General features: G+C 40.9%; 2 protein-coding genes across 3 annotated transcripts in view; one reads left to right on the top strand and one right to left on the bottom strand.

The window, feature by feature from the left end:
• Nucleotides 1-11,401, bottom strand: part of stap2b (signal transducing adaptor family member 2b) — a 26,577-nt gene extending 15,176 nt beyond the window's left edge. For both annotated transcript variants that reach the window (XM_058390199.1, XM_058390198.1), the window contains exons 1-4: nucleotides 11,142-11,401; nucleotides 1,287-1,358; nucleotides 1,079-1,198; nucleotides 841-897 (exon numbers count right to left, since the gene is read on the bottom strand). In XM_058390199.1, coding sequence (XP_058246182.1) covers nucleotides 841-897; nucleotides 1,079-1,198; nucleotides 1,287-1,358; nucleotides 11,142-11,234 — 342 coding nt within the window. In that variant the 5' untranslated portion in view covers nucleotides 11,235-11,401. The remainder of the gene's footprint in view (nucleotides 1-840; nucleotides 898-1,078; nucleotides 1,199-1,286; nucleotides 1,359-11,141) is intronic.
• A 1,330-nt stretch (nucleotides 11,402-12,731) lies between these two features.
• Nucleotides 12,732-19,778, top strand: mpnd (MPN domain containing). The gene is made up of 13 exons (XM_058390582.1): nucleotides 12,732-12,886; nucleotides 14,237-14,439; nucleotides 14,867-15,088; nucleotides 15,245-15,356; nucleotides 15,635-15,716; nucleotides 16,137-16,233; nucleotides 17,001-17,073; nucleotides 17,170-17,246; nucleotides 17,360-17,528; nucleotides 17,788-17,858; nucleotides 18,375-18,464; nucleotides 18,700-18,792; nucleotides 18,949-19,778. The coding sequence occupies exons 1-13, from the start codon at nucleotides 12,883-12,885 to the stop codon at nucleotides 19,033-19,035; spliced, it is 1,380 nt and encodes a 459-aa protein (XP_058246565.1). The 5' UTR covers nucleotides 12,732-12,882; the 3' UTR covers nucleotides 19,036-19,778.
• The last annotated feature ends 1,779 nt before the right edge of the window (nucleotides 19,779-21,557 follow it).

The following is a 21,557-nucleotide window of genomic DNA, read 5'->3' as shown; positions in this document are numbered from 1 at the left end:
TACACACAACTAGTGCTGGGATATTGACCAGTATTCTGTAAATACATTATAAATCTGGACATATATCAGCCCACTGTGTCGTCATGACCGGAGTCTGGAGTATCAGAGAGGAGGACAGGAGTCTGGATGAGAAAAAAAGGAAGAAAGATCTGGAATATCACTCTGATCTCTTCACAGACTAGTGAAAGCAGGAACCTAATTTAATTAATGAGCCAATTAGAGAAGTCTGAACTCAAGAGGAACAGAAACTTCAAGCTTTTGTGACATAAGATAGGAAGAGTATGAGGTAACTCTGGTTTACTGGCCAATGACATAAAAAGTCTGAATTTATTCTGTCTAGTCATCCAAAAACAATACTCTGGACAGTCTGAACTTGTGCTAGCATATCAGCCAATAAGATGAAGAGAGCAAGCCTGTGCAGGTGTTTCAGCCAATAAGATGAAGAGAGCAAGCCTGTGCAGGTGTTTCAGCCAATAAGATGAAGAGAGCAAGCCTGTGCAGGTGTTTCAGCCAATAAGATGAAGAGAGTAAGCCTGTGCAGGTGTTTCAGCCAATAAGATGAAGAGAGCAAGCCTGTGCAGGTGTTTCAGCCAATAAGATGAAGAGAGTAAGCCTGTGCAGGTGTTTCAGCCAATAAGATGAAGAGAGTAAGCCTGTGCAGGTGTTTCAGCCAATAAGATGAAGAGAGCAAGCCTGTGCAGGTGTTTCAGCCAATAAGATGAAGAGAGTAAGCCTGTGCAGGTGTTTCAGCCAATAAGATGAAGAGAGCAAGCCTGTGCAGGCTATAGGAAGTCTAAACACTAGCACACTGGCTAATAAACAGAAGAAAGCATTACTGACCTTAACCACGGAGTAGATGAAGCCTTTCCACAGCTCACGAGCTTCTAAACTGGGAGCCTGAAAAATTAACATTAACAATAAAACACACATAATCTGGTTTTTCTGTATCACAATATCGATATATCATCACACCCTACCACATAATTCAGTATAGATGCTATACTACTATAATTAGACTGCTATAATTAGACCGAAGAATGTGGATCTTCTGTTGAGGATCTAAGCCTGAGTCTCTCACCGTGAGGTAGATGTCGTCATCTTCTAAGCGCAGGTGGAATCTTGCCGCGTCCAGTTTGCGATCGTGACTGCAGTCGTCAGTCAGAGAGATAAAGCTTGATAGATCCTGCTTATCCACATACTGTTCACACACACAAAAACAAACCATTAGAGGACAAAAAAATGCTTGAAAACACCATGGGAAGAAAAACAAACAAAAATGAACTTACATCATTGTCCTTGCTGTTGTTGTAGAAGAACAGGGAGCGTCCACACAATGAAGCCCAAAGCCTGCGACTTATCTAATCACACACAAAAAAACGTAGTGTTTATAGTTTAACATTATGGCTGTTGAACGCTGTTATGAAAAAAACACGCACACCGTAACCATGACAACCTAGCTCCTATCAGCTAGCTTACCAACCTCGCTCATGTGCTTTGATTGCATGAAGAAGTGTTAAAGTTCGACATCACATGAAATGAAATAATTTCTTGTAGTTACACGGCAACGTGGGAATATTGTTCATGAAAGATCGTAAATCTCCTCACAATCGCTCACTAACAACCCTCACGGTTCACCAGCACTTCATCACGTCCTCCATGTTCACTCGCTCGCCACAGCATCACGCGACCTGATTGGACAGGAGGCTAAAAAAAAGCACTTGACGTCTTGATGACACTTATTTTTCAACTACTGTTTTGAGCAAAAAAAGGCTGGACTTGATGATTACGATAAACATTTCTAAATTTGCTAATTTTTATTTTTGTTTAAGTTCCATCACAATTTTTGCTATTTCTGACTTTTTTATTTGCTGAATAAAAATACTGAATTATTATTATTATTATTATTATTATTATGTGCTGAATGAATTGTCTTAATTTGCTGAATAAAAATGCCTTATTTTCTTGTCAAAATATTAGGACATTCATTCATTCATTCATTCATTCATTCATTCATTCATTTATTTATTTATTTATTTATTCATTCATTCATTCATTCATTCATTCATTCATTCATTCCCTTGAGGTCTGAGATTTATTTCTCAAAAAATATTACGACATGCTACACATTTTCTTTTACATTCTTTTATTTATTTATTTATTCATTCATTCATTCATTCATTGACTTGATGTCTGAGATTTATTGTTGAACTACTGCTTTGACCAAAAAATGTTGGATGATTATGATAAACTTACTTACTTATTACAAAATTTGCGGAAAATAGGATTTTGAAAAAGTTTCTATCCATCACTTTTTTTTGCTATTTCTGACAATTTTTGGCCTTTATTTTCTGAATAAAAATGCCTTATTTTTTTGTCAAAAATATTAGGATACGCTACACATTTTTGTTTATTTCGTTTCATTTATTGATCATTTTCTTTCTAGCTAATAATCTAGCTTTTTTGTAAAAAATTTTTTGTACACTGCTGCTTTTGTCTCTCATCTGAGGTCACGTTTAATTATTATTATTATTATTATTATTATTATTATTATTATTATTATTGACCCCTTGACGCGTTCGTTTTTTTTCTGCATTCAGACATCAGGTTCCTTCTCAGATTAACTCTAATCCTCACACCCTGAATCCTCCCTCGTTATGGGATTATTGAGATTTATAAGAAATGCAGAGAAACAAAGTGATGTAAGATGGGGTTTTGGTGTGTGTTGGTTGGTATTTCTTTATTCTGGCTAAAAACAAAATCCTGATGTTCAGAGGGGGGGTTCAAATAACCTGTAGCTGGATTTTGGTTCAATTCGTCGACATTTGTGAAAAATGACACTTTTAAGTCGCATTTCTGGACTCTGATTGGTCAGAAGGTGTTGATTCGTTTTCTTTACTTAAGCGGTGCAGCCGCAGATCACAAGGGTATACAATGGGCTGGTTCTGATTCCTATAATATGTGGCTTCTATAGTTACAGGTTATGGTTTCTATAGTAACAGCCTGTTCTCGGGGACTGGTAGGATGGACGTTCTGCAGAATACGGGTTTTCAAGAGGGTTTACTCTCTGATATGGTGTTTTCTGTTTCTTTAACATATATGGAGGGACTTTGATGCTTTCTGTGATTGATATTAATGAATGGAGTATAATGTGACTAATGGAACAAAAATGTTTTTATTTCAGGTTCTCTTTAATTGCAAAAGCTGTTTACAATCTGGATGCATGGATGTTTTTTTTCCACATTCAGCTGCTAAGAAGTAAGAATGAAAAGCAGCAGAAACGGCCGAACAGGTTTGAGGAATGCGAGGAATGAAGGAACAACTTGTAGACGAAAACAGGTTCGGTGATCCTCTCTGCAGAAAACGAGTGCAAGGTTGTGAAAGATTCTTCACTCAGCTTTATTGTGTATCATGAAACAAAAGCATTCCTGAGACACCACAGATCACTGACACACTTCTTTACTCTTTCTGGACTCGATTCAGAAAACCAGCCTGCGTCTGGGTCAGTCCTGCTGTTAGACCACAGGTCACTGGTTCAGTGAACATTTACAAAAATAATATGTTTTTATGTATTACTTCAAATGTAAAAAACAATTCTGCCTTGGTAACACACGCTGCCAAAAATGTAAAAAATGTCGATAATAAGTCTGACATGATGGAAACTAGGCTTGCACTTTGGAAAGCTTTAAATGTTTGTTGTTGCTAAGAATAATTTTTTATAATACTGTGTCTACATTGTGAAGTGAATCAGACGGTAAATCAGACAGAAGAATAAAGATCCCAGCAGGATAACACCAGGATAACATGAGGGTCACTAACTGAGCAGTGTCCATGGTTTTGGCCACTGATTTCATTGAAGTGATTATTCGATTTTAGACGGTTACACAGTTTTGTGTTACGTTCACGTATACGCTGACTTGGGGGCGTCAAAGCCATCTTTCAATATCAATGAAAGATATGGAGATCTGGCGGCATGGGTGACAGCGAGTGCTGGTGACTAGATGTCGAGGTGATAAAGTAGAGACTGCCAATGGGATTAAAGACGGCAGAGGTCACGTGATCCGTATCAGAGCTCACGCACTGCTCTGCCTTCATCTCGTATCACATGATGCAGATAAACACTGAGGAATATTATACACAAACGACAAAATCTCCCTCCAGAATGATTCATTTTAGTGACAAGAAACGTTGTTACTATGGCAACCAGTTTTAGGATCGCCTACTGAGGACTTCCTAACAAAGAGACCGGATCATTGTACGTGTGAACGCAGCTGACGAACTTCAGTGGAGTTATTTTCACTGGGTTTTTTTGAACAGTTAAGGATTCTGATCTTCTTAACGTTTTCACTTTGAGCAATGTCTGAAAGAGAAACTTTGAGTGTTTCTCCACAGGGACGAACTGAAGTACTGTCTGATGTGAAGGACATACCGGGTAGGACATGCAAGATATTTAGAAATATGTTAAAAGAGGGTTTTTTTTTTACATTAAACAAACGGCAGATTGGCCAATTGAGGCTTGTTCAGATGTTTTTAACTCTTATATTCACTGACACACTGGAAGCCCCGCCCCTATTACCCTACTTTACACCAGTAATGTTTTATCCTGGATGCTCAAAAACCCTGTCAGAGGTTTCATCACTGAGGTTTCATCACCGTTCAGTTCTGTAGGGAAGAAAACCCAGAGCTGGAGGAAAAGTGGATCAGCTGCACTCTGTATTAATGAACAGTTAATGACTCCAGCTTTAGTAATTGAATCATTTACACTGGTTCACATTATATATATTATAATACTGCACTGTTAATTCTACTTAATTAAAATTCTTAGATTTTTCTTTAGATTTTTATGTTTATATTTTTATTGTTGTGCACCAACACACCAAGGCAAACTTCCGGTACGTGTGAAACCCACAGTACTTGGCAATAAAGCTGATTCTGGTTCTGATTCTAATTCTGGCTCTGATTTTAATTCTGATTCTAATTCTGATTCTAATATTGATTCTAATTCTCATTTTAATTCAGATTCTGATTCTAATCCTGGTTCTGCTTCTAATTCTGATTGTAATTCTTATTCTAATTCTGATTCTAATTCTGGTTCCGATTCTAAATTTGATTCTAATTCTGATTGTAATTCTTATTCTTATTCTGATTCTGATTCTGATAAACATAACAGAATTTTTAACAGTGTTTCCATTAGGCTTTAAATCAAAGCTATGGGACTTTATCCCCCGCTGGCCCTGGATGCACAATGATAAACACAGCGCTAAACACAGCGCTAAACACAGCGCTAAACAATTTAATAACCTAAACGATTGATGGTTCATAAACTCTTAACCTCCCATTAAATACACAAACAAGTTCCAGGTCTGGCTTCTCTGAGGAGAAGTAGGTTTGTTTGTTTATGTGGGTAATGGATGTGTGTGTGTGTGTGTGAAGGGCATTTGGTTGTTAAACCAGTTCTCTGTGTGCTTCATGACAGTCGAGGCCGGACTGCGACTCTGTTAGACGTATCAGTCGCTTTATTAAGAGGAACTCGTGAAGTCGAGTCTCTCGTCTAAACAATAGCCCTAAAAACTGCTGCACTGTAGATAGTGTGACATGCAGGAGGAACATCCAGGCACCACACAGACGTACCGTATCGACTGCGTCAAAGCATTTACACACCCCGTTAAAGGATTCCGTGATGAAACCAAGATAAATCATCTCAGATCCTTATCCTTCTTTAATGTCATACAGCAAACAACAAGTAAAAAAACAAAAACGCAAACGCAAAAAAACTACTGCTTGCATAAGTATGTGCACCCCTGAACTAATACTAATAATGCTGAAGCACCTTCTGTGTGTAAGAGTGTTTACAGAGTACAGAACATCTTCATTAGATCATTTTCTACCAAAGAAATTCTCCAGGTCGATCCAACTGGAAGAGGATATTCTGTACACGTCCCTCTTTAGGTCATTCCACAGGTTTCTTTTAATAGGATATGGATCTGGGCTCTGACTTCTTCTTTCTTCTTCTTTGGGCTTTTCCCTTCAGGGGTCTCCACAGCGAATTATCTCTCTCCATCTATCCCTATCTTCTGCATCCTCAACACTTACACCCACTAGCTTCACCTCCTCTTTGGCCATCCTCTTTTCCTCCTGCCTGGCAGCTCCATGTCCAACATTCTCCTACCAATATACTCACTCTCCCTCCTCTGGACATGTCCAAACCATCTTAATCTGGGCTCTGACTTCACCATTTCAAAAACATCCATCTTTTTTTTCATTATTTAAAGTCGTTTTTTTTTGTTATTTTGGATTTTGTGCTTTTTCTTCAGAGGTCTAGCTGAAGAGGTTTGTACCAGAAATGATCAGTATTTGTAATCAATACTTGGATCAACTAGATCCCAGCTGAAGAGAAGCAGCTCCATAGCAGGATGCCTCCACCACCATGCTTCACCGTGGGGACGTTCTCTGGGCTCCAAACATGTCTTTTAGAATTATTCCACTAACACGTGAAGATTAGAAGAAGAGACTGAAGAAGATTTCAAGAAAAGGTGGCAATAGATCTGATACGACATCTTGTAGAGACATATGTAGCTCCAGCGACACAAAGCCTATTACATTATTCCATAATTAGGTCAGTGCTGGATTTTGACGCCAGTTTGTATCTTCAGACCATCACAAACGATGATCTTCATCGATTTTCACATCAAAATCATTAAGCTGAAGTTTAAAATTGTGATTCTTTTAAATAAGGAGGAAGTGCAGGCTCTTAATTCAGAGAGAAAATACTAATCATTACGTGCTGTCATTCATCATTTACAGACACACTAACTACAAATCACCTGACTGCTGCTCCACCCAGCTCAAAGTCCAGAGTATCTCCACAACAACTCCATGAAAATCTTCTCAGCCTCATTAAAGGGTGTGAACGCAGGAATTTACAGTTATAACAACAAACGATGGCTCGTTTACAGTAACCAGACTGAAATAATGAATTCTATATCCCGCATCGTCAAAAAGTGTAGACGTGGAGGAGGAGCACAGGGTTTACTGAAAAATTCGGGAAGGAAGTGGAGACATGACCTGGAACCCAAATTAGCTTTCTGCTTAGCTTAAATATAAAATAACCGCTTCATTATGAGACAGTTATTAGCTTCATATTGATCCGGTTTTAACTGCTACACAAACTGCCATGAAAATAAAAAGCGAGCCAGTTGATAAACATCTAAATGACTGTAAACTGGCTGAGATTTCTCTAAAACTGGTTACAGCTACATTTAGTTTATTTCCAATTATTATTAGCGTGTTTGCGCTGGTGGTTCAGTGGTAGGTTTCTCGCCTACCCTGCAGAAGGCCTGGGTTCGATTCTCAGCCAGTACCCAAACCCCAGCTGCTAGATGCAGTGCTGGTCCCAAGCCTGGATAAAAAGGGAGGGTTGTGTCAGGAAGGGCATCTGGTGTAAAACCTGTGCCCAGTTGTTGTGTGGACCAGTTGGTCTACTGTGGTGACCCCTAACACATGCAGGGAGCAGCTGAAAGATCACCAACATTGTTGTGATCGATTATTACCTAAACATAATCAGTGCATTTACACATGAACAGGAATTAAACTGACACTAGTATAAAGGTCCTGTTTCATTAAGCTGTAAAATGATAGCTTCTCGGAGTAAAAGCAGATTTATGGCCCTAACCCTCCTGGCATCTTGATTATGTAAACCTCCACTGTAAAATCTACAGGAAGTGGTTTGCTTTAAACTGCACCATAAACATAAACAGTGATCAGAAACACCAGATCATGAGCGCTGTCCTATTTCTGATTTCTTGAAAAAAATCGAGCCAAACAAGGAAGTCCATTCTGTCACGGAGGATCTCGAGGGGAAACGGTCCGGTTTTTAAGTAAACAGAAGGGTTTCGGCAATAAAGCTGAAACTAACATCTGATCGTCGGATCATCTGATCTCAATGCCACGTGGGTTATCACTGGACGAGATTAGACGGAATGAAATCCCCTCGCTCAGTGACCGCAGGAACCCGACATGGTATGTCATGTGTGATGGGTGCTCACGTGTCCTGCTCTTCAGGGATAAACAGAATTTTTATCATTAAAAGTGAATTCTGGATTCTGATTGGTCAGAAGGTGTTGATTTTTATTAACACACTTATTGTTGCTATAGTAACAGCTCGTTCATAGCCGCTTGTATGGCAGATGCTTAGTGCTGGCTAATTTGTACTTACATAAACCAGCTACAAATTACACACACACACACACACACACACACACACGCACACACACAACATTAAAAGCACTGACAGGTGAAGGTTGATTATCTCGTTAAAGTGTTAAAGGGCCTGTATTTTCACACACAAACATACACACACACACACACACACACACACTGATCAACCATTTCATTAACACCACTGACAGGTGAAGGGAAGGATCTGAGTGACTCTGACAAGAGCTCCTCTAGACGTCTGGGTGAGAGAAGAGCGGGTCTTGTGGGGTGTTCCTGGTATGCAGGGGTCAGTGCTTACTAAAAAAAAGCTCATACAATGGACATGTGAGCTTCAGAACTGGACCATGGAAGAAGGTGGCCTGGTTGATGGAGATGCTCCAGGAAACCTTGAGTCCTGGATTCATGTGGATGTTGTTCACTGTTACACGTATCAGCTACCTAAACATTACTGCAGACCATAAACACACACACACACACACACACTTGCATGCCTAATTCCAGTGTCCTCTTTCAGCAGGATAATGCCTCAGGAACGGTTTCGGAACAACAAAGGTGTTGCCTCAAAATTCCCCAAAATATCAGATCGATCAGATGTTCTGGACAAACAAGCCACGCAGGCTCCACCTCACAGCTTTACCACAGCTTTACACAACCTACAGGACCTGCCGCTAACGTCTTGCTAAAGTGTTCTGACGCCGTATTAAGTGGGAGGTTTTAATGTTAAGGCTGATCAAACAATTATCTGTTTAGGAAAACTCTGAATAAATGCTACATGCTACTTGTTAATTATCCAGTATTTAAAGCATGTAGCACAAATTGCCGCTAACTGCCTGGTTATGTAAATAACACTACAGTTCAATTCAATTCAATTTATTTGTATATATCGCCTTTTACAGTGGACATGGTCTCAAAGCAGCTTTAAACAAAGTAGAGAAACAGAGAAAGGAGAGAAATAAAAATTATGAACTTAAATTATTAAACTGTTTTATCCCTAGTGAGCAAGCCTGAGGCGACGGGGGCAAGGAAAAAGTCCCTGTGTTGATCTGAGAAACCTTGAGAGGAACCAGGATCAGAAGGCTACAGATGTACTGTATGGGTATAAAAACACATGCGGCTGAAATCTTCTCTCTTTATCTCTGTTTTCTGACTGGAAAATGTTTATTTCTAGATCGAAACAGAACCAAAGAGTTCAGACCAGTGATCATTATAAACCTCTGTTTAGTGTTCATTTCCTTTTATGCTAAACTTAATAATATAAAACTCATGAAGAACAATGTGAACATGTCCTAAACGTATCGTCGTGATTCCTAACAGTTATCAACATGAGACGTGAGAAATTTATCATTCTGTTCCGTTCTGTTTTTTTTTTCCAGTCAAGAAAGTTAGCAGTGAGCTCGGACATTACGGACGCTTGGCTAAAAGTAGCTCGAAGACTATTTCCCTCCTATATTGCATGCAGCCAGCGAGGTATTTGGTTTATTTGTCGTTATTTTATGTCTGTAAATCTCCATTTCACGCTCTTACTGTGTGTTTGTTAGCAATTTGTTTCGTTTTTCACGGTGGATTTGAGGAACTTCTTCGAACAAACCAGTAGCAAGAAAGACTTGTGTCTGTAGGGGTTAGTGGGAGAGATACAATTTACACTGAAACAATGAGATCAATTTAAAGTGTTTTAATTTCCAGGTGTGAACAGGCGCACTGTGTCCTGCGGATTAGTCCATCGTTTTTGTGCCTTTTCCCCCCAGATTCAATTAACTAACCACAAACCATCCATCCATTTTCTATCCTAGCACACTGGGCGAAAGGCAGGGGTAAACCCTGGACAGGTCACCAGTCCATCACAGACATATAGACACACACATATAGACAGACAACCACACACACACACACACACACACTCACTCCTAGGGGCAATTTAGAATTCCCAACCCATGTTTTTGGACTGTGGGAGGAAACCGGAGTACCCGGAGTAAACCGTCGCAGGCACGGGGAGAACATGCAAACTCCACACAGAAAGGCCCCTGTCTGTTCAAACCTGGGACTCAAACCCAGGACCTTCTTGCTGTGAGGCAACAGAGCTGACCACTGACCAGTAAAAACTTAGTAAAGCTTAGTAAAGAACTGAAAGCAAACTGAGTTATTTGGATAGTGTAGCTGCTTCAGGTGTTTCCTGCTTTAACTGGAAGACTCCTCGGAGCTTCATCAGCTTCTGAGCTTTTTCAGATCGTTATATCATTACGATCATTCAGTCAATCGTTTTCAAAAAGTCCCTAAACAATTCAGACACTTTGTTTACTAGAGAATTTATAAATCGATTTATTTATGATACGGTGATCGTTTTGTTTACGATATAAACCTGTGTTCATAGGGATTTTTGTATCAATTTAATTTTTTTTCCAGGCAAAAATGCTCATTATTTTCGCACTGTTACGATTCAGAATTTTTTTTAAAAAAAGATCCTTTTCAGTCATCGCTGTTCTTCATTTTAATTCAATTCGAATCAAATCAAATCGATTGATTTGTATGGCGCCTTTTACATTATCTGAAAGCAGCTTTACAAAAGTAGAGAAAAAGTGAAGGAAAAAAATATATATAGAGAAAAAAATAAATATATCGAACTGAGATCGTTACCGGAGTAAAGATGGTAAAAAAAAAAAAAAAATTCGAAATATTTTTGCAGTCCTTTTGTAAATGTAAATTGTAAACGTTTTACTCGAAAATGAAGCAAATCAATGGACATTTACTAATGGACTTTAGTAAAGTCTATGCATATACATACAATTCCAATCCAGATGTCCTCAATTTTAATTTAGAGTATATTTTAAGTTAGTGATTAAAATGAAGTGATTAGATGAAGCAGCAGCTTTAGTCTGAAAAACACGGAGATTGTGCAGTAATCTTAAATGCATTAATGAAAGGAAACTCACTTTATCTTTAAACGACCTCTTCTCCAGAAATCCCTCGTAGTAGCAGAAGGGCAACTGGGTTTTAGTCCGCTGCGCGCGCCTCGTCGCCGCCATGGGTACATACAGGAACCGGAGAGCGCGAGGAAGAAGCTTTACTGTACACACACTCACACACACTCATACACACACACTGCGCTACACGACAAGTCGTAATGACATGTTAATACACCTGCGCTGAAGTATAGACCGTGTGTGTGTCCAGGTATTTTCGACAGGTGAGTCGTGATAGGAGGAACTAAAGCAACAAGACCCCGCCCATCGGCTGCTGTTATTGGCTGGTTAATGAGGACAACGCCGTACGTGCAGATAAAGTGGAATAATTATGACTGATGTCGCGTTGAAGCAACAATTGCGAAGGCAGGTGACTCACAGGGTGTGATTGTTGATCTACTTCATTTACTTCTTTAATTTTAGCTGTTTCTAACCTGTGTGCACGAGCTGCTCTGCTGAGGTGAATTTTGAGAATTGACGCAATCGGGAAATCTGGGTAAATTCAGGTCAATTGTGCAGAGCAACTCGTTAGCGTTTATTTCCTGTGCTTATAAGATACATCCAAAAAATAATGTTTATGAGCATGCCTCTAAGGACGAATGTAAAGGCACGAGGCAACGTGTCCCAGTTTACAAAACGTGTCTTCATGCGGATTTCAGAACATTTTATCTTCACATTTAAAGGCCAAAACCTTCATTTCAAATATATAACAATAACTGATGGATTTTTCCTTTTCTTAATGGCAAGAAAGCTAAAACAAAATTGCCAAACTGTCCCAGAATTGATTGACATCATTAATTAAATTAAGTTTTTAAAAAATCTACCACGTGCAAAGTATTTTTATTTAATTTTGGGAAAGAAAATCATTTACACACAGTTCTGTTGGAATAAGTGTCATGGAAGTCATACATGAATATTGAAACAGCCTAAACTCCACAACACTTGGCAAAGTAGTTAATGAATTATATATACTGTATATAAAATGTGCCATTTTGTCGCCATCTAGTGGCCGAATTATGTCAGGCACCCGATTTCGTATTACCGTAAGTCTCTTATTATACGCATAAACTTGCATAAAAAGGAAGTTTGTAAAAAAAAAAAAGAAAAAGAAAAAAAAAAAGCTTCGACTAATAAAGCGTTCACTCTAAACCAGTAAGAAAATCTCGCACTGGGAAGATATACGGTATAATAAACTAAATTCCACCATAATATTAACATAGACTGCTGTAATTATTTTCTTGCAAGCGCAGCGCAGCGTGTCGAATCGACAATCCCGAAACGCAAGGGTATAAATAGTGGGCAAATGGATAAAGGGGAGGAAAGGAAGGTTATTAAATAAACTAAAATAAGAAAATCTGGCTTCATAAAAGCCTAAATAAGTTTAATAACAACATTTTTTATTTGAGTTTCGAGCTCTAAAACTGTACACTTCCGTACCAAAACAACTGCAACGCCGAAATAACGCGACACCACCGGTAGCCATGGCTACGTTCCAAACCGCATACTAGCGTACTAAGCAGTATGGCAAAACATAAATCTCCTTTAAAGGTGACGCACGGATTTGGCGTACTATCTAGTAGGTTAGTATGCGGTTTGGGACGCAGCCCGTGGCTTTTATTGGAGTAACAGCTTTACCACAGACGGGGAAAGTGGGCGAAAAAACAACCTTAGAATCGGATACTTGGCAAATAAAAGCGACCAATTGGGTGAAATGGGTGAGAACAAACACCTAGTCGTGAGGTTTTATTTTGTTTGTTTTGGTCAAATGTGAGTGACGTTAAAAATCCAGGAGGCCGCGGAGAACAAAGATGAGAGCAGGAGGACACGAGCATCCCTCATTTCTGCCAAAACAACACCAATGCTCGAGGGATAAAGTCTGATTTCTTGCTATATCACCGCACAAAAGCTGACTTTATCTATAATGTAAACATGTTATGAACGGTTAGCTACATGTATATCTGTTATAATGCGTGTATAATGCGAGAGTGGACACAATGGTCAGTAAATATTGCACTGATGACATGATGCCCCTCTGCATTTATTATGGAAAAACGAAACACACGGTTTCCTGTTAAGTCATATTTTTCCCCATCCTGAAATCTGCTTTATTTTTAACTCTTTGGGTTTATAATCCTTCATAACGCACTGCTGTGCTTTTTGCTTTCCTTCTTCCACTTCTGCACATTTCAGCAAAACCTCACACACACACTCGAGCTTTTTCTTTCTTTCCTCCGAGTGCAGAAAGACTCGGTGTTTTGTAAGCAGTGAGTACATGGAAGTGTGTTTCAGTGACCATGGTGTGTGTGTGTGTGTAACTGAGAGGTCAGAGCCACATGCAGTCCAGTGGCTGGTGTAGTGGAAGGAAAGAAGGAAGCGCGTCACTTTAAAGCGACTCTTTCAGTGAAATTCTCAGATTTAAGATGTGACGTGATTCCACGCTCCGTTCATCATTTAAACGACAATGATGTTAATGTTGAAGTTTTGGACTAAACACGATTCTCGTCACCATCTCTCTGTCTTTACAGCAATGATTCAAACTGGTTCATCTTAAGAACTTGTTCCGTTCTATAGCGGATCGATTTCTGGATCAGAGCCTGAACAATCGATTAGATATTGGATCAGAGGTTAATAGAGTTTGAATCAGAGTCGCTTACAGATTGTAGAGAGTTAGAGTCGATTTGGATCAGAGTCGATTTGGATCAGAGCAGAGTTTATTAGAGCTTGGTTCAGAGTCGATTAGTTTGGATTAAAGTTGATTTGGATCAGAGTCAATTAGAATTTGGATGAGAGTCGATTAGGGTTTGGATCAGAGTCGATTGGAGTTTGGATCAGAGTCAATTGGAGTTTGGATCAGAGTCGACTGGAGTTTGGATCAGAGTCGAATAGAGTTTGGATCAGAGTCAATTAGAGTTTGGATCAGAGTCGATTAGATTTTTAGTACACACCTTTAATGTCTTGAGCGTGTTGAGGAAGTGTTTCCCTGTCCTGCTTCTTTAACCCCCACATTTTCACTTCAACACTTAACTCAGCATAAAGAGATGAAACGTTGCGTTTTGGCTCCTCAGGTTCTGAACCTCCATCATCTCCTCAGCTGGTGGATGAAGGAGTTGATGAGGATGATGAAGAGCTGAGCGGAGGAGAGGAAGCCGAGCTCCGTGTGTCGTCTGGACGGGGATCGGTGCTGACTCGGAGGGGAATCACACTACGCGTGCTGCTGAAAGACGGCCTGGTGGAGCCGGGAGACGCCGTCCTGTCCATACACTACCTGGTACTGATGTGTACACAAACCTCCAGTTTTCTCTGTGGATTCTGTTTAGAACTTTCGAATCGCAGGTCTATCCTCTCCTCATCGTTAATGATATTTAATATGAACAGTGTTAATGAGAATGCAAATTTTGTTATTTCTCAATTCCTGCCATCTGAGTCATCTATCACAGCTAACTGACCACTGAGGGTGCACTCGTTCCTCTGAGGGGATGCTATCCACCCTCTCCCACATACATGAGCTCTCATAGACGCCCACGAGGTACATGGTGTATAACGTTGTATGAGGTCAGGGTAAACGTTGGAGTGAACGCTTTTATGATGCACAGGTTCTTTTTAACTTTTTTCTGCACGCACACCTGTACATCACAGTGCAGGTCAAGTTTTATAGAAACGTCTTCAAGCATCTTCACGCAGTCTCCTCTGTGCAGGGGAAGAACTTTGTGGGTGACCTGCTGACCGATGGGAAGATCCGCTGGGTGGAAACGGGGCAGATCTTTAACTCCCCGAGTGCCTGGGCCACACACTGCAAGCGTCTGGTGAACCCTGCCAAGAAGTCGGGCTGCGGCTGGGCGTCGGTGCGCTACCGAGGACAGAAACTGGCCCAGTACAAAACCAGCTGGCTGCGAAAATACCAGCCCAGTGCTGACATGGTGAGAGAAACACGGCACTTCATGTTTATTAGTTGCCACGTGGCGCACATGGCAGCTCCAGCAGTACCGTATTTTCTGGACTATAGCAGAAAACGGTTCATTTATAGCAAGTCTCTGTTCGTGTCTGATCTTCCTCTCCCGTGTGTCTGCTGTCAGTGTCTGGCCAGTGAAGGAGAGGACGACGAGATGGGAGACGACGAAGAGGAGGAGGGGAAGACGGCTATTCCAACAGACGAAAGAAACAGGAAGTCCAAACCAGAGTTCCACGGTGAGTAAAATGTTGAGACGAATGAAAGGAACGTTGTCTGTGTTTAACACGGTCACTTCATTTAACTCAAACACGGGGGATTAAATGAACCTCTTTAGACCTAATCCAGGATTTGTAAGTAAGATTTCTTCTTCAGAAAACTTTAATAATTACACATCAGTGTATAAAGTATAATGTGCACATGTAATATCTTCTAATATTCTCATTTTAGGGGAAAAAACAGGCGCAAATGTGGCAGTGTTTTGAGACTTAAACGTGTGTGTGTGTGTGTGTTCCAGATGTCAGTGTGGTGCACAGGAGAGGAGACAGAGAGAGAATCCCAGTCAGATACTGCACACTGGGAACCAGAGACATCGCCAGGTAATAAATCTGTAATATGACACATTTAGTTTAGTCCTGTTATATACAGCGCTAATCAGCAGGACTCTATACAGCCGTATCATATCTCATATCATATATCATATATATCTAGTCACATATCACTGCAACATAATGAAGTGGTAAAAGACAGAGCTGTGATTTACTCGTCTTCGGATGAGACACACGGATGAGTAACGACTCGAGATCCAGATAGCAGAAGGAATAAAATATGATGAGAGTGTTTACTGCAGCACTGGGAAAGCAGACTGTGGGAAAGATAAGGATGTGAGACTGATTATATCTTCTTTCTCAAGGTGTACACTTATTTCTGCACTTCCGTAGTTATTATTGCAGAGTATTAGCTGAATGCGTGTATATGTGAATAAATGAAAGATCTGGTGATCGTGGTGTTTTCCTCAGAGATCCTCACACGCTGGTGGAGCTCTCAGCCTTCTCTGCCATCAACCGCTTCCAGCCGTTTAACGTCGCTGTCTCCAGCAACGTCCTGCTGCTCATGGTACACACACGGATACATGTATATACAAAAATTCAGATATGTGAAATGATCTAAATATGCAGAACAGATTTTCAGCCAAGTATTTTGTCATTGTTTTTATTATTCTTATTTCTCACTCTGCACTATATTACCAAAAGTTTTGGAACACCTTTACATGCACATGAATGTAATATGGAGTTGTCCCACGCTTTGCAGCTATAACAGCTTCAACTCTTCTGGAAAGGCTTTCCACAAGGTTTAGGAGTGTGTTTATGGGAATGTTTTGACCGTTCCTCTAGAAGCGTGGTCATTTGTGAGGTCAGGATGTTGGATGAGAAGGTCTGGCTCACAGTCTCTACTCTAATTCATCCCAAAGGTGTTCTATGGGGTTGAGGTCAGGACTCTGTGCAGGCCAGTCAAGTTCCTCCACACCAAACTCACTCATCCATGTCTTTATGGACCTTGCTTTGGTCACTGGTGTGTGTTTGGTCATCCCCAAACTGTTCCCACAAAGTTGGGAGCATGTCCAAATGTCCAAAATGTCTTGGTATGAAGCTGAAGCATTAAGAGTTCCTTTCACTGGAACTAAGGGGCCGAGCCCAACCCCTGAAAAACAACACCTGAATTCTGAATGATCTGTAGGGGTGTCCCAATACTTTTGCCAATATAGTGTAGATAACCAAATAACATGATATATGGATGTGATTTTACATCATTTCTAATCCTCTTGATCTGGTCAGTGTTATTGGCTCTGATGCCGTCATATTTCTTCCTGCTCTGTTTCTCAGGACTTTCACTGTCACTTGACTACGAGTGAGGTGGTGGGCTACCTGGGAGGTCGATGGGACACTACAACACAGCGTAAGCCTTCATCACTCATCACACTGCATCTCGCATATCATTGGCTTTATCAGTGCTGTGAAGAAAAACCTTTCTTTCTTGTCCTCATGTAAACAGTGCTGACGGTTCTGCGAGCGTTCCCGTGTCGCACGCGACTGGCTGACCGAGACGCTGCACCTGCCGTGGAGGAAGAGGTGAGTGCAGACATCTCGTTGTATTAACACGTCATAACATATATACATATATGTAATCCACCGGCCTGCTGACGTGAAGAGAGAAGAATGAAACCATGTTTCTCCTGGAGCAGATTTGTCAGAACCTGTTCATGAGAGGGCTCTCACTGGTGGGCTGGTACCACAGTCACCCTCGAGGCCCCGCCCTCCCGTCGCTGCAGGACATCGATTCGCAGATGGACCACCAGCTCCGCCTCCAGGGCAGCAGCAACGGCTTCCAGCCCTGCCTGGGCATCATCTGTGGTGAGAAATAAACATCTCCTAACAGAAACATCAGCGATCACACACATGCTTGTAATTCTGTTTAACGTGCATCCATCGTCCCTGTGAATGAGCTGTTACTATAGAAACGATAACGTTCCAAAACGAGCACATTATAGAAACCTGGGCTACTCTTCTCAGAGTCCAGATCTCAGCATCGTATTAGCTAGTTGAGTAACACACACTGGTGCACTCGTGTGTAAGAAGATACACTCTGATTTGGATGTTTAATTTTTAACAGGACCTTATTACCATGGCAACCAGGGTGTGGCATCAACCATCACTCCATTCTGGGTGGTTCCTCCTCCAGAGGTAAGTGCAGATAATTTGAGCGAAACTTCTGATACAGAAACTGTGAATTGAATTTGGTAATGTGGGAACATTTTCCACTGTCCAGAGTCAGATGATAAAAGTCAGCTCTTGCGCTGGGCAGCATGATGTGATGATGTAATGTCACTGTTGTGATAAATGATATGGACATCGGCTTTTCTGAGATATTCTGTTATCTTTTTATAATCTAAAAAATAATTGCAGTTACAATCTCAGAGTGAGAGATGTTTGTACTTCTTTCTTTCTTCTTTATGGCTCTCTCTCTATCCCCCTCTCTCTGTGTCTTCATACTTCTTTCTTTCTTCTTTCTCTTTTTCTCCATATTTCTCTCTCTCTCCCTCTCTCTGTGTCTTTGTACTTCTTCTTTCTTTCTGGCTGTCACTCTCTCTGTCTCTCTCCTCCTTCTTACTTTGTTCTTTCTGGCTCTCTCTCTCTGTATCTTTGTCTCACTATTTCTCTTTCTCTCTCACTCTCTCTCTCTCCGTCTCTCTCTCTCAGCAAAGGCCGAATGATTACGGTATCCCAGTGGCAGTGGAAGTCACATACGTGCAAGACAACTTCCTCACTACAGACGTCCTCAATGAAATGGTACGAGCGTTTATCACATAGCAGCAGCTAGAGGAGATATTAAGTGCCCGGATGTGTGAGTGCCCACTTCTGCAGGTCAATAAACTGAGCTAGCATTGTGTGTAGTGAGAGTGTAAGTGTAGACATGTGTAGTACAGTCAGTCATGCATGTTATAGGACCTGAAGGAAATCATCTCTGTTGTCGTCATCCTCGCTCTTTGTGTTTCGATGTGATCTCTTGAACACTTGTGTGCAGATGATGCTGGTGGAGTTTTATCGAGCAGCTCCTGACCTGGTCAATTTTAATCAGATGTGGTGTTCTGATACATCAATACTGGAGAAAATGAAGGTTTGTCAAAGCACAAAAACGCACATAATCTTTCTCTAAAGATTAGAGAAGAGTTGTTGATTATTTTCCTATAAAAGCACAGCCCCAAAGTGTTTTATTCTTTACATATAACCATGTACCAGGACATGTTGTCTTACTAAATGTTCTCTTTCACAGGCGTCCCTGAGTGGCCACGCCCCCAAAGACCAGGCCTACTCTCAAATCCTGGAGCACGTCTACAACCAACTGCGCAACATGCAGTGATGGAAGCGTCCTCTCTGTCTCTTCTCGCTGTTGATCTGTGTGTGGGATCTAAGAACATCCCACTTTGACCTGATGTACACACACACACACTCACACACACAGTGAGTGCTATTGTATCATCATGGCTGCCTCCTTAACCGTGGACACTCTGTGAACATGTCTTCCATTAATGTAGACAGAATCACGTGGATAGGTTAGAATAGAAGAATGTGTTTTCTTTTATATTTATCCAGATAGCGCGCACACACACACTGCAATTTTACATCTCACGGTTTCCTAATAGGGAAAATTCAGCACATCATTTTGGAAAATCGTTACTGTTGCTGTAATTTTCTTTATATACCTCATTTTACGGCTTAAGATTTTTACTCCACATCACAAGAGGAGGCTGGCGCAGTACTACCTTTCAGCTCCAGGTCTCTGTGTTCGTGTGGGTTTCCTCCCGGTTCTCCGATCTCCTCCTGTTCCCAGAAAAGCAGCAGTTGGATTTCCGAATCTAAATGACTAGGTAAATGAGTGTGTGTGCATGGTACCTCGATGTGCTGGGTGTGTCCCTGTTTCATGCTCAGGACATTAATAGGGATGTCATAAAATCCTCACCAGGCGGGGGCGCTGTGTTACAACACTTGTGAGTTTCAATCACACAGTACAGTTATTTGTATTTATGTGTGGCTAGATGCGGAAAAAAAAGAAAGCTGGCCTACTGAATATGTTTAAATATACACTGGAATATACCTGTGGAATTACCTGTGTGTCTGTTTTCCTTTCTAAAAAAGAGAGACACAGCTTCTTCACTCTAGTGATGGGAATCACGGCTCATTTGACTCACTATAAAGAGTCGAATCTTTCGGCTCCCGAGTAGCGAGTTTGTTCTTAATCAGACGAAAATGAGAAGTTTATTGTCGAATAAAGGAAACACAGAAGACTTAAGTCGCATGTTTCAGCGCTATAGTTCTCAAATGAAAAATTAAAACATTATCAAATGACTCCGAGACCAGGATAAAGCGATACTCAATGAACGAATCAGTTCATGCTAACTCAATGAATCAGCTTATGCTAACAAGCAGCTAAGAAATTTCCACGGGAAAGCTCTGATTAAATGACATCGTCGGAGTAAACAGCTTTGTTTATATCTCCAAAAAGAAAGAAGAAAATAAAATCAAGTCAGCTCCGAGAGTATATTCAAGAGAGATGATTCAAAGAGTCGACTCGCTCATAAAATGACACATCGCTTCAACTAAAACTTTGTGAAAAAGGGAGATAAAGAAACCACTCTAACTCTAAATCCACTGTTGGAATTTCGTGAAGCCGTATGATTAATGAAGCTCGGACAAACTTAATAATTATACGCTTCTTTACCAACACACCTTTGTTCCTCCCGTCAACACAATACAGAGTTCAGATGTAAACACAACCAGGTAAGAAACAGACAGCGATGACCAGAGAGACAACGGGTCACCATTGCCTATTACGCGTTAAACAAATAGGACGCGGCTAATTTGATCACGTGACTTGGAAGTCGCTAAATTGCCGGTCTGATTAAATCGTTTGGTTTAAATTGAGCAGCTTCCATTTTACTCTGTGTTATTAGAAAGTGTTGGGATTTTACGCATAAAAATGGTGCAGGAAATGGAGGGAGAGAGAGAGACAGAGACAGACAGAGAGATAGAGAGAAATGCCAGCTAGAGAGAGAGAGACAGACAGACAGTGAGAGAGAGAGACAGAGAGAGAGAGAGAGAGAGAGAGAGAGACAGACAGGCAGACAGTGAGAGAGAAAGAGTGACACAGATAGAGAGACAGACAGACAGGCAGACAGTGAGAGAGAAAGAGTGACACAGATAGAGAGACAGACAGACAGGCAGACAGTAAGAGAGAAAGAGTGACACAGATAGAGAGACAGACAGACAGGCAGACAGTGAGAGAGAAAGAGTGACACAGATAGAGAGACAGACAGGCAGACAGTGAGAGAGAAAGAGTGACACAGATAGAGAGACAGACAGGCAGACAGTGAGAGAGAGGGAGAATCGAGAGAGAGAAGTGGACTGAACAAACCTCTCAGGATTCGAGTTTTCTCCCACACCTGGTCCATCTCTCTTCTGTCTGGTAAAATTAGCAAAGATTAACGGGTTACTCATTTGAATGCACCTGTTAATGAATTCATTATCTACCGTAATTGGATGATGCACTGATCTGCATTTTAGATGATTTAAAAACACAGAGTTGTGGTGTATAAAGCCAGGCGCTAGTCGGTGAACCACTTCAAGGGAACCTCATCCTCATCATCTCTGTGTCACTGGATATGATAAAGTTGCCTTGAGAAAAAGTTAGAATTAGGTAGAATGAGGTTTGAGGCTGTGTGTGTGTGTGTGTGGTTCAGCAGTTTTAGTGCATTTGGTGTAATGAGACCTATGAGATCTATAGCTGTAATGACCTAGGAGTTGATGATGTTGACAGCGGTATTAGCATGGAAGTCGAAAAGGTTCGAACGGAAGGGGAAAGGGCCGGACGGAATGAAGCACTAA

This window comes from Hemibagrus wyckioides, linkage group LG05, assembly GCF_019097595.1.
Source record: "Hemibagrus wyckioides isolate EC202008001 linkage group LG05, SWU_Hwy_1.0, whole genome shotgun sequence".
Classification (NCBI taxonomy): domain Eukaryota; kingdom Metazoa; phylum Chordata; class Actinopteri; order Siluriformes; family Bagridae; genus Hemibagrus; species Hemibagrus wyckioides.
The sequence above is the reverse complement of the archived record's forward strand: the minus strand, read 5'-3'. Positions and strand labels throughout refer to the sequence as shown.

Bases quoted from the DNA above. Each gene is read 5' to 3' on its own strand.
- mpnd (XM_058390582.1), top strand. The intron at 17,247-17,359 runs GTGAGTGCAGAC...CTCCTGGAGCAG, and splicing joins CACCTGCCGTGGAGGAAGAG to ATTTGTCAGAACCTGTTCAT. The intron at 18,465-18,699 runs GTACGAGCGTTT...ACTTGTGTGCAG, and splicing joins CAGACGTCCTCAATGAAATG to ATGATGCTGGTGGAGTTTTA.